At 41.0% G+C, this 18,608-nt stretch overlaps 1 protein-coding gene across 2 annotated transcripts in view; it reads left to right on the forward strand.

The window, feature by feature from the left end:
- The window catches only part of LOC117545478 (low-density lipoprotein receptor-related protein 8-like), a 161,265-nt gene extending 144,843 nt beyond the window's left edge, over nucleotides 1–16,422 (forward strand). For both annotated transcript variants that reach the window (XM_034215264.1, XM_034215265.1), the window contains 4 exons: nucleotides 4,572–4,724; nucleotides 6,001–6,288; nucleotides 11,701–11,769; nucleotides 13,957–16,422. In XM_034215264.1, coding sequence (XP_034071155.1) covers nucleotides 4,572–4,724; nucleotides 6,001–6,288; nucleotides 11,701–11,769; nucleotides 13,957–14,297 — 851 coding nt within the window. In that variant the 3' untranslated portion in view covers nucleotides 14,298–16,422. The remainder of the gene's footprint in view (nucleotides 1–4,571; nucleotides 4,725–6,000; nucleotides 6,289–11,700; nucleotides 11,770–13,956) is intronic.
- The last annotated feature ends 2,186 nt before the right edge of the window (nucleotides 16,423–18,608 follow it).

Genomic DNA, 18,608 nt, shown 5'->3' on the forward strand with positions numbered 1-18,608 from the left:
CTCAACAGTGCATTACAAGACATCTATCAATATGTGTGTACAGTATACCTCCACCATTAAACTGTCATATTCTGCACATTTCTTATACTATCTACATACATAAGAGTATAATTCATATGTATAATATCAGTTAAAATAAGTGCTTCAACATAGTTAACATTGCAGGAAAGCAATAGACGTTAAGTATTTTGTCAGGCTTAATATTTATCTGTAGAAACCCCCAAAGCTTTTTTCTTATTTAAAAGAAGACCTTAATCTAAAGTATTATTTAATGTTTAACTCAGGGGTGGGGAACCTTTTTCTTCTCAAGGGCCATTTCAATTTTTTAAACATCCTCAGAGGGCCGTACAAATTATTGACCTCTGCTTAAAAATACTAAAATCACAGCCCATTCATTTTGCCTTTCATTCATGCTGTGCAAAGAAAAAGCAACCTCTTAATCAAGATATCTTACCATGACTCGCTCATAGACACACAAGATGTGTGCAAATGTGTTTAGTTTCCTATCCATGTGGACATGATTTAAGTGGGGGGGGGACCTAACCTCCTCTAGGGGGGTCCGCGGGCATGCTCCCCCGGGAAGATTTGTTTTTAAATATTGAAGTTAAAAGCATCAATCTGGTGCACTTTGAGAGCAACATTAAGAGATCTACGGATACATCACACAACACCCATATGAAACAGAACTGTAAGCAGATTTTCTTTTTCTTTATGGATATTTTACAAATCACTCCCCTTTCAAACTGTATTCTTGTTTATTAATAACTTATTTGTACTATCATATAGTATTTTATACCAGTTTACTTTATTCTCTTGTTTTTTTATAACTATAATGATCATATAAAGATGTGCCTTTCCCTCACTGTTGGAGAAAAAGCTTCTTATATTCGTTAGCATAGCTAGCTAACCAGATGCTAATAACAACAAAGTTATTGACTGTATGGTCAGTATGACAGATGAACAGATCGCCACTGGGCTTACAACTAAAGAAAAACGGGCACTCGCTTGTTTACATTTTTTGCGGTCAAGATTTCTTTCATTTTTTTTTTTTTTTGCGTGTGTTTATAAATTACCTCGAGGGGCCGTACCAAATGAGGTTCCCCACCCCTGGTTTAAATAAAGGTTAATTCGTGTTTTCTGTTTGCACATCCTCCTATTCATATCTGTGTACATCCTGCACTAAACTGTTTTATTGATAGATCACTTACAGTATCTTCTTGATTTTTTATATTCTATATTTCTATCATTGACCTTCTACTTTCCCCCTCTGAAAGTATGTACTCTTAATATTTTTTTCATCAAATATAACACATTAAAACAATAATTCAATAACGTGCTTTAACCACTAGACGGTGCACACAAGGTACACACAGCCATAATAACTTGTTATCATTAGTGTAGGACACTTATGTATGTATAACATCTGAAGATGTGTAGTTTTATTCATGTTTTCACATCATTTTACAGCATATTGCTATATTATTTCACATGTTTTACTTCTACACATTAATATCTGATTTGTAATACAGACAGAAAGGTATATCCGCCATTTAATGGTAAGCTATTGCAATTCTGATTCCACAGATGTGTCTCCCGCCATCACCCAAAATCCCTGAATATTCTCTCAACTCAGTATTTACATTCTTATATTAAAAGAAAATCAGTAATATCTTTAAAAACGACAAGTCCTTTTATATCAGCTGTGCACCGTTATGGTGTAAATATAACCTATCTACGAATTGGATCAAATATAAAAGTCTGCCGAATTAATGTTGATACTGCAAGGAGACGTATTGTGTGAAGAGAAATTGAAGATGTTGTTTAATTGCTGATATATTTATGATCCACGTCACGTATTCAGTTTCTGTGGCAGTTCTTCCAGTTTGTCTAGAAGTCTTCTAATCAGGGCTCTAAAGAACTACGGCAGATGTGTAATATGTAATGCAGCCGAACCGTGTATTACAATGCAATTTATGTGATGACTTTCAAAGAGAAAAGCAAGCACACTCGGAATAAAGTATTATTTTCTTTTTTTTCATATCGCATAAACACCATATCCCAAATTGCATTGCGGCTAAACAATCCACTCACCCTGCTTAAAGCCCCTGTCACACTGTCCCGAAATTGACACCCGATGGACACACGATAAAGAAAATGTTCAAATTCGGCTGTGATCGTAGCAACATCGGGCCATTCGTGAGGACATCTAAGCCATCGTATGACCGCCGGTGGAGTTTCTCAGGCTCCGGCAGCAACTTCTTGAGCGGCAACTTCGTAAGGCACTCGTGAGGGCATCTTGTCAAATCGTGTCATCTTCGTGTTATCATCGGTGCATTCACCCTCACTCTGATCGGGGCGAATGCCCGATGATAACAAGATGCCCTCACGATGGCCTTACGAAGGGCAAAATTGACACACGAATTCAACACGAAAATGAACTTTCGCAAGGTCCTTCGGCAATTTTTTGGCATGCCAAAGATTTTGCCACCGCTCACGAGGTTGCCGCCGGAGCCTGAGAAACTCCACCAGCGATCATACGATGGCTTAAGATGCCCTCACGAATGGCCCGATGTTGCTACGATCACAGCCGAATTTGAACATTTCCTTTATCGTGTGTCCATCGTGTAAAACATATTATGTAAATAACCCAATTTGTGTTCTGTGAAACTAAAAAGGATATAATATATTATTTTGAAGGACAGTTGACAGGAAGTTGTTGTTGTTATGGAAACAACATTACGGAGAAAACGTAATATTTTCTACAAGTAAAGTAAAGAACAAAGTCTGAAGATATCAGTACAGTATCATAGTACTTTAACATAATTGTTTTTGGTACTTTCATTGCAGTTGTATGTCTTAAATGTAATGTAAATGTTGCCTTCGTGTGTGGTTCGGGGGCCATCTTCGTGCGAAATTCACAATTCCATATTCGTGTGTCCATCGGGTGTCAATTTCGGGACAGTGTGACAGGGGCTTAAACCATAGCTGAGGATCTTGGGTAATCAGTTCAGTGGCTGTGTATCTGTTTCCGGTTATTTTATTTTGAAATTCAGTTCCTGACGGGCGCCAAAAAAGCCTGATATTATGGAATTAAACAAATAAATAAAAACAAGGATAATTGCGTGTTATTGTTAAGTAAATAACATCCAAGTGTTATTTAGAAAAGAATAACAAATTCGAAGGAAAAAAAGATTTACAAAAATACAGATTTCAGTATTGAGGCTCTGATCCCCATTTATTTTCCTCACTGACGGCAAAAAAAGTCCGACATTATTAAAAACAATAATCGTGGCTTGATATTGAGTAAGAACCATACACTGTATATAAAGAACATGCTTTTATGAACCACACAGCTACCGGTCTTCCAAGACCCGACCGGACAAAAATACGTGGTGCAGGCACTAAACACACTACCAATAGAAATACATTACTTTTAAAACTGTTCTGTGTGACACGAAAAAAAGGGGGAAATCGTGTTGGTGAACACGAATCAATAGATTAAATGTCGTGACTATAACACGAAATGCCGTGAGACTGGGTTGGTTTATATCTAAATCAGACATGGACAGATGTACTTGGCAGGATAATATTTACGGCAAGTTTGTGTATAATGATATTTGTTATTAATTGTAGCCTATAGGCCTACTGTCCTTGCAATGTGTATTCCTTGGCAAAGCTAGACAACAGATACAGCTACAAAGGCATTTCAGGAAGAAAGCTAGCTAACATACTTCTAGCTAGCACATGTAACTTTACAAAATAACATACTACTATCCTAAATTAATAGCACATGTAACCTTACTAGCTAACATACTACTAGCTTAAATAGCACATGTAATTTTACAAAATAACATACTACTATCCTAAATTAATAGCACATGTAACCTTACTAGCTAACATACTACTAGCTTAAATAGCACATGTAACTTTACTAGCTAACATACTTCTACTGTATCTTAAATACCAAATGTAACTTTACTAGCTAACATACTACTAGCTTAAATACTGCATGTAACTTTTCTAGCTAACACACTACTAGCTTAAATACCGCATGTAACTTTACTAGCTAACACACTACTAGCATAAATACCGCATGTAACTTTACTAGCTAACACACTACTAGCTTAAATACCGCATGCAATTTAACTAGCTAACATATTGCTAGCTTAAATTACACATGTATCCTAACTTAATTTTTACCCAGAAAAGCTAAAAACACAACACCATCACACAATACCTACAGACAAAAAGTCCCCAAAACAAAAGCTTGATAGCCACAAAAACAGCAACACTCATCCGAAAGAATTAACAAACTAGAGAGCACTCACTCTGAGCCAAGAAAATATGACTGCACTTATTAGACCCATCCCATAGGCAGCACAGTTTTGTTCTTTTAGATTGGGTTTGAACTTTGTAAAAGGTTTAATTTAAAGAGAATAGAACAGTTCACAAAATAAACATATTCTGTCTCTCACTGATATCCTACTCACTCCCAATGCTGAACAAGGGATAATCGTATTTATATAACCACAACTGTTTAATTCTCCATGTCACTCTTTCTTTCTCTCCAGGCCCAGACAGCTGTAATCTAGGCAGCGTGGCCAATGGAGGCTGCGAGTACTTGTGTCTTAAGGCTCCGCAGATCACCGAACACTCGCCCAAATACACCTGCGCCTGCCCCGACAGGCAGGACCTGGGGCTCGAGATGAGAGGCTGTGTTCCAGGTGAGCGTGTTTACCCCTTTCAATTGGGTGTATTAAGTAATCAATAGCTCCTAAAGGGATTTATCGGGCAGAGCGCCACAGTGCTTACTCTGGAGATAATCACATTCTGCACCTCTTAAGTAAGCTCTTATTTGTTTTTGTGTTGAGTGTCATCAGAGGGGAACTTTAGGGATTTTGGGCAGTTGCCTAGTGGATTAATTCTGAAAAATGTATTGTTCTTATAATAATAGCTTGCACTTTTTAGAAACATTTTCTGACAAAACAAATAATACAGAAACACAATAACAGGAAAGAGTGGTAGCAATGCCTTTTTAAGCTAAATAAATAAGCCTGTATAAATCTATATTCCTACTTTTGATTAAAAAAAAATCTAAATCAAACAGCTTTGCCAAAATGCCTAAAAGACTTGGCTCTGGTTTCATACAGAGGATGAAAAGAGGTGCTGCAGCACAGGCAGTAGGAGAAAAATAAAGAGCTTTTAGAATATTAAAGCATGGAGACATGTCACAGTAGAGGCATAGCATAGAAATAAGAACCTACAAATTAGCAAAAGATGTCCTCTTTTATACGTCATTTTTACAATTGTTACCTATTTTCGAAAATATTTGTATTGTTGCTGTCTTTCTGAAGCTCATTTTGCCATATTCACGTTATGTTATACAAGTAGTTTGGGTTTAGAATTGCCTGGTTATAACTGGCTTCATTTAGCACAGAGCTTAGCCAGCAGAACCCATTTCAAAGATGATTTCATATTTTATTTGTAATAATGAATAATAAATGATTAAATAGGCCCCCTTAAAGCAACATCAAACCTGTAAGCAAAAAACATAGTTGCAGTGGATACAATGATATGGACCATTATGCAATCTAAGACCACATCTCTGGTTGTATGGCATCGCAGTGGGATATATGATGCTGACAGCTGCTTAAAACAGATCCCAGGACAGTTGTATTCCATGAATGTTCCTAACTGAAAGTTGTCATGGTGTTTACAAAGGAAGTGGCTGCTGTATGATACCAAGGTGGAAATAAAAAAAGGAATGTGAAAATAAATCTTGAATCCAAATAGGTATGATTGTATTATACTACCTGATTACATAACACATTATGCAATATATACATAATATTATAGAGGATTGTCCCGTGTATCTTATTCTAAAGGAGATAAAAAGGAAGCATTGAAGTTCTTGCTCAATAGGTTTTTAGATGTTTCTAATGAATCAGTAAATCAGTTTCTCAGCTGAAGGTTTCTATGGTTCCTCTTCCTTCTATGCAGCAGCACCAAGAAACGACACACCAGCATCCTCACCTCCCACTGGATTCACACCTGGCACCAGAGCGACTAATGTGGAAGACTTCCCCCCTCCCTCAGGAGGAGTGTCGCAGGCCGACGCCACCCCCCACCTGACCACAGCTCCCTCTGGGGGCCCCGAGCCCTTCACACCCCTCTCCACTCTCAAGCCTTTATCGTCACAGGAGTCAAAGGCACTGGGCTCCCACTCCACCGCCACCGCGATGGTGATGACCACCACCCCGGGGGGGGACAGCAGCGTCTCGCAACACTGTGAGTGGGCTGTGTAAAGCACTGACACGACAATGCAAAGTCCCATCAATTGTTGCGAAAAAAGTAGCCGCTTTCACACCAAGCACTTTGCCGTACTTAGTTCCCAGCACGGAACTAAAGAGCAGATCGCGTTCACATCGGAATAAGTCCCTGAGGGACGATTACGCAAATGAAGCCACTGACGTCACTTCTTCTTCTTCTGCTTTGGGTTTACTGGCAGGCCGTAAACAACTTAACGGTGTATAATGCCACCCGAAGTCCCCGGAGTTGGGGACTGACTTCAGTAGAAGCTGCTGGGAGTCCCAGCAGCTTCTACTGAAGCCTTCCGAGTAAATCGCCAGAACGTAGACACCTCCTCATCTCCCATGTTTTCTTTTGTATTGCCATAAGTTATTCTCTCTCCGTTGGTGAGCGGGGCTAATGCTAATGCCAGCAAATACAATGGCGGCTTCACAAAACTTTTCAGAGTTTTACGGGGTGTGGTTTGCAATTCGCCCAGCCAATCAGAAATTGGAACTTTTCTAGGAAAGTACCTACTCTCTAGCAGGGACTGAAAAGGGGGGAAAAGTTCTCATGAACTAAGTTCTCTTTTTGGTGTGAACGCAAAATCCCAGGAACTATCGGAACTAAAAGGGAAAAGTACTTCGGTGTGAAAGCGCCTAGTGTTATTGACATTTGAGGACCATTTTTTATACCACCAATATAATAATATAGTTACATTACACATGCAAACAACTTAATATTAAAGGGGACCTATCGTGCAAAATGCACCCGGTGTTCCAGGGAACTCACCAAGTGTCAGAAAACACAACCTTCTCTATTTTCCTCCATACCCAAATCTCTAAAAAAGACTGATCCAGATTTGAACACTGTCCTGACGTCAGGATGGTTGCGCTACGGCTATTGGTCAATTCTCCACCTATCAGGGAAATGAGAGGTTGGGCCACGGCCGGCCATTGCTGCTCGAAAGCGCTGGAGACGCTGTAGTACATATGCCAGGCCTGTAAGTGGCGCTGTAGTCTGCCACAAAAGCAGCGAAGAAGACTTCCCTTGCATGGTTGCCATGGTTGCCCTTCTGTTTATTCTCCGCTGTGGCTCTTTTTCTCCCTCCCGGAGGCAAGCGTTTGCGCCTCCTGCTTTAAAACAAATGAATAATGACTCTATATAATCATATATAAGGGATAATGTGCAGCGACGCGGTCATTATGGGGAAAAGAACATCGACAGGCTGATCAGGAGCCCGACGCGAAGCGGAGGGATCTAGATCGGCATCCATCCATCCATCCATCTTCTCCCGCTTATCCGTGGTCGGGTCGCGGGGGTAGCAGTTCCAGCAGAGAGCCCCAAACTTTCTTTTCCCTGGCGACATCAACCAGCTCTGACTGGGGGATCCCAAGGCGCTCCCAGGCCAGCGAAGAGATATAACCCCTCCACCTGGTCCTAGGTCTACCCCTTGGTCTCTTCCCAGCTGGACGTGCCTGGAACACCTCCCTAGGGAGGCGCCCAGGTGGCATCCTAACTAGGTGCCCGAACCACCTCAACTGGCTCCTTTCGACGCGAAGGAGGAGCGGCTCAACTCCGAGTCCCTCCCTGATGACCGAACTTCTCACCTTATCCCTAAGGGAGACACCAGCCACCCTGCGGAGAAAACCCATCTCGGCCGCTTGTATCCGCGATCTCGTTCTTTCGGTCATGACCCATCCTTCATGACCATAGGTGAGGGTAGGAACGAAAATGGCCCGGAAGACCGAGAGCTTTGCCTTCTGGCTCAGCTCCCTTTTCGTCACAACGGTGCGGTAAAGCGACTGCAGTACCGCTCCCGCTGCTCCGATTCTCCGGCCCATCTCACGCTCCATTGTTCCCTCACTCGAGAACAAGACCCCGAGATACTTGAACTCCTTCACTTGGGGTATCTAGATCGGCATGAAGGTGTTATTTGCACATTATTATTATTATTATTCTGCACATTATCCCGCTTATTACACATGGCCACATTCTCAACAAAGTAACGACATGACTCCCAATATTAATTGAAATGCTTTTATGGATTTAGAAAATGATTTTTTTATTTAAAAAAGGTTGTATTGATTTAAATTGACATGCATCCGCTAAGAAAAATAGTCCGTTGTAACTGTTTGAACTAACGTAGCAACGGCAGGAACTGCTTCGAGAGTGTTTTTGAGGAGCTTTTTGATTCCAGATTTGAAAACATCGTTGCTTGCTTTAAAAGTAGCACAATTCATTATGTCAAACCTTGGAAAGTATCTAGATATCCCTGCCCTAATGCCAAAGTAACTGCCAACTCCCCTCTCCTGCAGGGGGGCGTGGTCAGTTGCAGCTCACAGAATCAGCCCCCTGCAAAAACAGGGCTGGAAAGAGCAAATAGAGCGAAATGAGGCATGGCTAAAATGCAGGATCTGTTTGGTATTTTGAAAAAAACACGATATTTATATACTTTATATAGGTATGGCCCTACAATATATGTTTCAAATATAGCATGATAGGTCCACTTTAAGTTAAATAAATATATCCTAAACATCAATACCTGAAAACCCAAACGTTGGCTATTTTATACTAGAAATGCGCACATTTCAAGTCTTGTAAAAGTCAAGGAAAACCTGTTTAATCTGGCATCATGTCCATATATCGTTCAATAAGTCAGAAACGTAAAGATTATTTAAGATAAGTTCATAACATCATCTAAGTCATTTCCAAATATTGTACTATAAATTGAGAACCTGGATAATATCAAGGTACTGTTCAAGTATTTTACAATAATTCAAAGCGCTAATATTTTCAAGGTCATGTTTAAATATCGGAAAATAAGTTTATGATGTAAACGTTTCCTGGTCATATCAAGATAGAGTACAATAAGTAAGAAACTAAATGTGCGTAATGACAGGCCTATTTGTGAATTCATAATGTTGAAATCCTGAAAATGCTGCTTAAAACTCTTGGAATAATAAATAGACATACACATAAGAATGTATTCACATCAAATCACATTCTTACCAGCGCTTCATGAAATCCAGCACGTTGTGATTCACATTTTTCCTGTGACCTCTGTGCTTCTCTGGATGATTTAAAAAGAAGCCCATTCATGCTTTAACAAAAGACGGTGTCCAATTCTCTGATGAAGGGGCACTTTCACCTGACAACCTCATCTCCTGCAAGCACAACATTCTACAGTCCTATTGGTACTCATAGTGTAGCTAACCTCCTCGTCATTGATGACATTAGGTGAAGTATCTACTCGCCCCACCAACCACGCTCCACAGCCTCTAACAGGACTGATGGATGCTACCTTATCGCCTTAAAAACGTCTTTCCTTGGATAAATTGTGCTCTGTGTGGACTCTGGGGTGTTTGTAAGTCTGCGAGGGCATGTGTAACTGCACATAAATAAGTGTGTCAGTAAGTATGTGGTATGTAAATGAGTGTGAGGTTACATAGAAGCCCAGGCCCGGACTGGCCATCGGGAGGACCGGGAGGTTTCCCGATGGCCTGGCCTGTTAAGTGGCCTGCTGGCCTGAGGATTTGTTTTTGTATGTATGTATTGTGAACGCAACGCTGCGCAAATGTGGGTCTGACTCTGCCTCACAGAGGGTGACTGGCTGTCTACATGATGTGGCCTGCCGACATGGCCACTTTCATACAGATCATACACTAAAGCCCTCGATTGGTCTCTCATTCAAGTTCGGGAGGGTGTGTATGTGTGGCGGGCGCGAGCGTGCGAGAGAGAAAGCGCGCGCACCGGTTACGTGTTTTGTTGTTGTTAGCATCTGGTGCTAGCGAGCGGCGCTAATGGATATAATGAGCTGACTGTCAACAAGGTGGAGGAGAGTCCTCTCCTGTCAGACTGAGAGACTGATAACTACAGCTCAGGTAAGGTAAAGGACTCTTGAGTGTAAGATAGTTAACTTAGTCTGAGTTATCTCAGTGGGACTCAAACGGTGTGGTCACCATTTATGTAAACACATATTTCCATTTGAAGGGGGAGTGATTAGTAAAATATGCATGAATAATAATTAAAAAAAATTAACTAGGTGACTGGCTGTCTACATGATGTGGCCTGCCGACATGGCCACTTTCATACAGATCATACACTAAAGCCCTCGATTGGTCTCTCATTCAAGCTCGGGAGGGTGTGTATGTGTGGCGGGCGCGAGCGTGCGAGAGAGAAAGCGCGCGCACCGGTTACGTGTATTGTTGTTGTTAGCATCTGGTGCTAGCTAGCGGCGCTAATGGATATAATGAGCTGACTGTCAACAAGGTGGAGGAGAGTCCTCTCCTGTCAGACTGAGAGACTGATAACTACAGCTCAGGTAAGGTAAAGGACTCTGAGTGTTTAGATAGTTAACTTAGTCTGAGTTTTCTCAGTGGGTCTCAAACGGTTTGGTCACCATTTATGTAAACACATATTTCCATTTGAAAGGGGAGTGATTAGTAAAATATGCATGAATAATAATTAAAAAAAATTAACTAGGTGAAAAAAGGTAAGATAAACTTTAAAAACTTGTTGAGAGCTAAAACTAGTCTTTGCTGCTGCCTCAAAGAGGAGCAGGGAGGAGAGGGGGAGACGAGTGAGGCTGGTTCAGGAGGCCAGACACACTCACAACTATAAATGAACCAAAAACAAATAAATAAACAAGTTTCAATGTTTTTTCATATTGGATATGGTATGTTATTGGTTATGGCCATGTTCTTATGATTTTATGATTATTTAAATGTATACTGTTCTGTTTCATATGGGTGTAGTCAGGCGCTGGTGTAGTCTCTTTATTTCCCCCTCAAAGTGCACCAGATTGATGCATTTAAGTCCAACATTTAAAAAAAAAAAAAATCTTACCGGGGGGGGGCATGCCCCCGGACCCCCCTAGAGGAATTGAGGTCCACCTCCACTTAAAATATGTTCACATGGATAGGTTCCTAAATAGATTTGCAAACATTTTTTAAATAGTAACCCATGTCCATATGTTTATTCTGGGGCAGTAGATTTAAAGTTTAGGGCTATCACTACGTGCAGCAACGCTGTAAATATTGACAAATAAATCCAGGAAAATGGCACAAAAGAAAACTGGTAGTGGCCTGGCTGGGTGTATAATTCCCGGCCTGACTTATTGTCCCAGTCCGGCCCTGTAGAAGCCTGATGGAGCATGGATGGATGAAATGTGGAAGGTCAGAGGTAGAGTCAAGGTCACACTGACAAATGCCAAGCAGCTCTTCATTTCCCTCTCCGACTTTCATTTTTATTCCAACCTCTTTTTTATGATCTGTCTCTCGCTCCCACTCCCCGCCTCACAGTTTTATCTCTCTCACCTGCTTATCGCTGACTCTATTCCTCACATTTAATATCCCGTTCCTCACTCGTGTCCCCTCTCACTCTTTTCTGACCCTCTTCCTCTTTTTTCAGCTGGGAGAGAGCATTTCCTCATGGGCGAGAACCTGACAGTGGCTGTTCTGGGACTGGTCATCCCCATCGGTAAGTCCCCGGAAGCCTTATTTTGTGTGTGTGTGTGTGCGTGTGTGCGTGTGTGTGTGTGTGTGTGTGTGTGTGTGTGTGTGTGTGTGTGTGTGTGTGTGTGTGGTGGTGTGTGTGTGTGTGTGTGTGTTGTGTGTGTGTGTGTGTGTGTGTGGTGTGTGTGTGTGTGTTGTGGGTGTGTGTGTGTGTGTGTGTTGTGTGTGTGTGTGTGTGTTGTGTGTGTGTGTGTGTGTGTGTGTGTGTGTGGTGTGTGTGTGTGTGTGTGTGTGTGTGTGTGTGTGTGTGTGTGTGTGTGTGTGTGTGTGTGTGTGTGGGGGGGGGGGGGGGTGTGTGTGTGGGGGGGGGGTGTGTGTGTGTGTGTGTGTAAAGCAGCTGTCTACCTGCTGCCTGTGGCCTCTGTGTTTTCAGCCCATTCACACTGACACAGCTCTTCCCTCACTGAGTCATGTTCTGTGCGTCCGACATCGCTGCCACGCTGCATTATTCACACTGTGTTGCTGCGTCGGGTTCTGCTACAGCCAGGCTCTTCATGACCTGTTGTCTTGGTGTTGTTAGCACACTTTTTTGCAGCAAGAAGGCAAAACAATTGTTAGTTAAGAAATCATTTCTCACTGACTGCTACAATAGTTGTATCTAGGCTACGGAAGCCGAGAACTGCCCTGCATGAGAAGTTTGTTTTTAACACCGCAATTTCCAAATCACAAGTTAATATTTATTTCGTTTTCTCATGATATGTGAGAATGATGCTGGTTTGAATTATGACTGCTGGAAAGGATTCATTACTGAAACAGAAAATATTTGCATACATTTGTAATTAATGCCTTGATTTACGTTTTTATATGCATATGAGCAAGTGTTCTCCCTAGATGATGAGGACTGTCCTGAATCTGATTTTAAAAAGAGGCTTTTCTGCTTGTGTTAAACCTTGATTCAAGTACAATCTGATGCATACATGTGTAAATCTTTAATAGACACTCCTTGATCCAACATGTCCAGATTAAATTGGCTGCTATTGTTGTCGACGCCAATCTATGTATGCTAGCATGGCAGTCCTAAACTCTGATGAACTTAAAAGTCATTTGAGGAAACAACCTTTAGTTTTCGGCAGGTTGATTATCTTGTTATCTAGAGATTACAAATATTGTAAACAAAATAATCAACTTATGATTTTGAGATAATGGCGTTTAATACAAATTCCAAGCAAGGCCCTTCTTACCTTCCGTACAGGCCATAAAAAGTTTTTTTTTAAACCAATATCAACCAAAGAACAGTTCATGCAATGAAGGGTAGATATATTAAGGCTGTAGAAAAAGAAAAACATAATTTATGTTTGGAAAATATTGCCCTTGGCTGAAGCAATGAAAAAAAAGGCAGTATTAGTTTACAGAGAATGTTCTCATTAAATACCTCATATTGGTACTTCATTGTACGTCATTTAATGATTCATTATTAAATCACAATGCTTATTCAAGAGACATTAGCTAAGGCTGAGTTGCCCAGATATTGTGATGTAATAGGAGAGTTACACTTTTTCCTCCCGAAGCAAAGTTTAAAACTAAATGACTGCAAAGCCAGGCCAGTTACAGCGCTCCTAGCCTGATAATGTCATCATTTCTTGAAACTAATATAAAATGTGCACTTAACCTGATCACAAATAAATTAAATCCAATTAAGTAATTACATGATCAATGTAATGACCGATTGACCAATGACTGATTTAAAAAAATATACCAAATGTTCCAATCATGTAACTCCTTTTTTGGTGGGTACTTATTTTTTATTTAAAGTCAGTTCTAATAACGTAATACGTTTACTGTAAGCATCATGTTAGCCAATTTAAAACACTAACATGCGACACTGATTTCATAAAATTCGTAAATGTTAACTTAATTAATTATTGATATTAATTACATCCGATTTGGTTAAGTGCAATATATTTTATATTTGTAGGCGTTCAGGAAATGATCACATTGGGCGGCAAAGTGCTTTGCACAGCTGCTTCAGAGTCTGTCTTTAAAATCTGTTGCTTGGTGTTTGATGTTGCGAATCCACCCACACAGAAAACCTCTCTTAACCCCCTACACCTCCCTATATGTGCCCCGCCCCCCATTTCACGCCATAGACTGGTTCTGCCTCGTTAACGCTCCCCTTCCCCTGTCCCTGCCGCTGTGTGTTAAACGCATGCAGTTCCTATTGTTGCCACAGTGGTGTTCGGCCTGGTGTGTGCCGGGGTCTACATGGTGTGGCGCAACTGGCGGAGCAACTCCACCAAGAGCATGAACTTCGACAACCCCGTCTACCGCAAGACCACCGGCGAGGGCGAGGAGGACGAGATCCACATCGGGCGGTCGGACGGCATGGGACACCACGTGCACCACCACCCGTACCCGCCAGGAGTCAACATGGGTGTGGTGGGAGCAGGAGGCGGCACCTGCCCGCAGTTCATCGCCCTGCCACTGGGCGGCAGCATGCCCGACCCGGGGACTCACTGGTACACTGAGCAGCCTATGCTCTCCACGGCGAAGTGACCCCCGGGGGCGGACTCAGGGGGAGACGGCCGCTCAGGCACACGCACACACAGCGAGTCAGGGGGACACGGACTGAGTTTGTAGAAGGTACGAACATCAAGTGTTACGTCCAGACATGTCCTATGCCAAATTCCATTTGAAAAACAGCCAAATTAATGACTGACATGGTTCTTTAAGAAAAATGTTTCATACCTTTCCTGTGCTGGAGCAGGATCTACTTTTTTTCCGGTAAACGCTGAGAATTAATTATTAATGTGTTGTAACGTGAACCCGACATTGACCTGAACTGGAATACGGAGTCAGACTGTTTCATCGTTTTGAGTCTCTTGCATTGGTAAGTGTGCTGCGTGTCGTATATTTTGTGACGTGGCTACTGAGAGGTCCTGTTTTGTGTTTAGTTTTTCTAAATTTGTGTTATTCCTGGTGGGCCGCAGAGTTCTTGGAACACCTGTTTAGAAAGGAGAAGCTCTGAAACTGATACAGTATCCGCGTTGATGGGATAATCTGTACAGATTCACGTTAGAATCGATCACAAATGTAATCAGCCGTCATTACTGGAGCTGGCTTTTGTCAATTTCCCTGCATGGGTGTCCTTCAGTAAGACTTTTTCCATCCTGATTGATTTTAAAGAAAGGTTACCACCCACATTACGGCCTTTCTCTCTGGTTCCAGGGAAAGCTTCTCAAGGGTGATTTGTTATTTCAGAGTGCAGAGAAACCGCATTGATTTAAGGGGAAATGTTTTCATTTGACACCCCAGAGTTTTGCGGATTGGAGAGAAGACAAACAGTATTTAGAGAACAGAGAATTTGCGGTTAAAAGGAAAGTGGATTTTTTTCACGCACAAGTCCTTTCTCATTGTGACTTATTTATATGTTAAATTGTTTGAGAAAAAACAATAGACTCCAGCTTTAAGTCAGGCCGCAGCATTTACGTTGTGGAGAGAAACCCTTGAGTGTTAACACTTTTATTTGATCACCCGCTTTTGACTGTGACAAAATGCGCACATGAATACACATGGGGCGCAGCGATGGCAAAACCCCGCTGCTCTCCAGAGGACGGAGACAATGCACTCGCCCTCCCAAAACACAAACAGCATGCATAATCGCTCACCAGCTGACAATGCAGCCATTCATTGTCCCAGGCACACACACACACACACAAATGCACGCACACACTCACAGAAGCACACTGGATTTGAAAGCCTGCTCCCCTCCTCAGATCTGTGATATCAGAGCAGACAGTTTAGATGGTGCCATGTGGTGGCATGATGAAAAAAGACCTGTCATGTGATGTAACCACGGAAAACAAAAAATCTGACTGTGATGTAACAAAGGGGAGAAACATGTGCTGGTTTAGCTACGTCATTCCCCTATTTATAAACCTTAAAAGTGTGTGTGTGGGTGTGTTCATTATTATGCATGTGAGTGCTAATGTTCATCCCACAGCCATATTTGAACCGTTTTGTATGCTCTCTGTTGCACAACCCTCTTAGAATGCCTTCTGTAATGTGGACTGCATGTAAGGAAACAGTGTGTGAAAGTGTGTGTAAGTTTATGTGTGTGACAGTGTGTGTATGAGACAGCGTGTGACACTTGAGAAGAGGGTGCTTTTTGATTCATTGATTTGTAAATATGTTTTCATAAGGTTTTTTGATAATGTATTATACAATTATGTAAAAGAAAAAGATGTACATAAGATTTTAGATAAAGTGTCGACAGGTATATTAATTTATTTGTATAACAGCAGAGCACTGCATTCCCTGATTGTAAAGATTTGAATAATCCACCAAAGTGGTTTGTGTTGTTTTTCTTGCCGTGCACCACTTAGCGTCCTTATTTTGTGCAACCCTTCTTTTCTTTGTTGCCCACGTTAAATATGGCGTCCCATTCCCGACAACCTGAGTATTAAGGAGATGATTCATTTTTGTTTATTTGTGCCTTTTGGTTGATTTTTCTTGTATTCTCCTGTAGTGTTTTTCAAGATAAAGACAGGGATCAGCCAACTACTGTACATGCAAAGATAAACTGTGTATGAAGACCAAACTGGTTCCACTTTTTGATTTTCTGTAATGGATTACTTTTGAATATCTCTATATTGATATATAAAATCTGACTGAAAATTTCCTCAATGTGTGATTTTTTTTTTTCTTTTTTTTTTCTCTACAACATATCAAATATGAAACATTTCACAAACATTCTGCTCAAAGAAAAATGATTCCCCTTTCATTGAAGATCTGCTATCTTGAATATCCTTTTATTTTTCAGTCTTTCATTTGTTGTTTATTTGTAATTCTTTTAAAACAAGATGTGTCAAATGTGTGTAATGACAATTGTGTGGCAAACTCACAGAGAATTCTTCCCAAGCCCAACCATTCCCCTCACTTGTATGAAGTCTTGAAGCATGTTTTAGCTTGTTTTGGTTTTGCGGCCTGACATTTTTTCTGTTTGATTCCGGTTCACGGCACTAGTTTCTGGAAGCAATGATAAAACAACTGTCAGCATTTAAGTTATTTGCCAGTACACTAATGACAGCCATTTAAAGTTAGCGACTACTGTAGCTAACCTCTCAATTAAAACCTGGGGTGCATTCAGAACATATAGTTAGTCAGAATAGTATTGACCAATCACATTTGAGCATGCTTTGGTTGAATGCAGGAACCAATGGACAAAATACAATCTTGGAACCTATTGGCTATTTAGCGCTTTATTAGCTTGTAAACTGGCAACTTGTGAAACAATCAAACCATATTCTCCTGTCTCAAGTTGTAAATCAGACTGTAAACAATGAGCAGGACACAGAAAAGGAAGCATTGGCCTCATATATATCTGCTAGCTTCACCAGAACCCAGGAAATATTGGCTTTTGCCCTCAGAGGCCTATAATTGTCAGGAGAGTAGCTGATGGATTCAGAGATTAGGGGCTAGCTAATGAACATAGATGGGCACTGAGAAGCTAAAGAGTTGGATATTTCCCTCAGGATTGAGTATGGTCAAAACGGGTTGGTGGATATTGGTCAGCCTAAAATGTGATGCTAATGCTGATGCTGATATTGCTACGTGTCTGCTGGATCTATAAACAGGCCAACACTTTAGCTCTAACAACCATAGGACATATATGTCAAATGTGTGTGATTGGGAGTGTTGTGTCCCAGAGTGGCAGAAAATGCAGGATTAAAGATATAACCTAAGTCAACAAACACACTGCTAATAACGTACGGTGTGTTTACTTTTTCTTGGTGTAAATTGCTCAAATGTAGGATAATGTCTTCTTTTTCTAACCTTTATTTTACCTGCTATATGCTGGTTGCCAATTAAGGCTGAAGCAGCAAAACGACTGAATGAATAGCTTATGAATTTGTGTTTTTCATGTTGAAGCGTTTAAGAAGCTGCTCCTACAGCATGTTTAGAGTCCATTCTGACTGGGCTGCTTCACGCATTCATCCACTTACAAAGTGATTCATCAGCAGCCAGGAAAAGTTGTGGTTAAATCCAGTCCATTATCATTATTAAACTGAAGCAGGGTAAATGCTTTTTAGCCCTTCATTGTTGTACCAATCCCCATTGGGATCCTGTGTAATAGGTATTTGTTATTGGTCCAGTTGGTTTTGCAGCAGCACAATAGGTGTCATGTGTGTTCACTGAGCACAAAGGCAACGATGAACAGATGGAACACCTTTATTCCCTCTAGCATGAAGGACTCTTTAGGTGGGGGATGCTGTTTTTACACTAATGCATCTGTAAAACAGGCACATGGCATATATCTACCCATGAATACATATTGTAAACATGCTTTAAAGGGACAGTAACCCATAATCCATATACAACTCAGTGCAGATTGTTTTGATGTGAGTTGCAAAATGTTAAGATGTTTGCCTTCTCTAAAATATAATTGAACTAGACGGTTCTTCGCTTGTGCTGAAGGCATTTGAAAAGTTTTACAAGAGAATAGACAGACCTTGTGAGCAGTTTCAAGAAGGAACTATTTTCTATGTTCTACCATATCACCACGCAGAAGGACGCTTGGAAAAGCCTCGACCATGAGTAGATGCATGCATCGATACTTTAGAAAGAAGATATTTCCTACACAAAACTTCTCACAAGAAGCTCTGTGAATTACCTTGAGTATCCTGGTCCTATTTCTTGACATATTGCTGTTGAGTTTTTCAAACATATCTTTTGGGCACAAAGCCTCCCATCTAGTTCCATTATACTGAAAGCCGATATCTCGAAACTCAGGACCTAACGCCAAAACATCTACACTGATATATGTATAGATTTTGGGTGGATTGTCCCTTTCTTAGTTTATCAATA

Source organism: Gymnodraco acuticeps, unplaced genomic scaffold, assembly GCF_902827175.1.
Source record: "Gymnodraco acuticeps unplaced genomic scaffold, fGymAcu1.1, whole genome shotgun sequence".
In the NCBI taxonomy this organism is placed as follows: Eukaryota; Metazoa; Chordata; class Actinopteri; order Perciformes; family Bathydraconidae; genus Gymnodraco; species Gymnodraco acuticeps.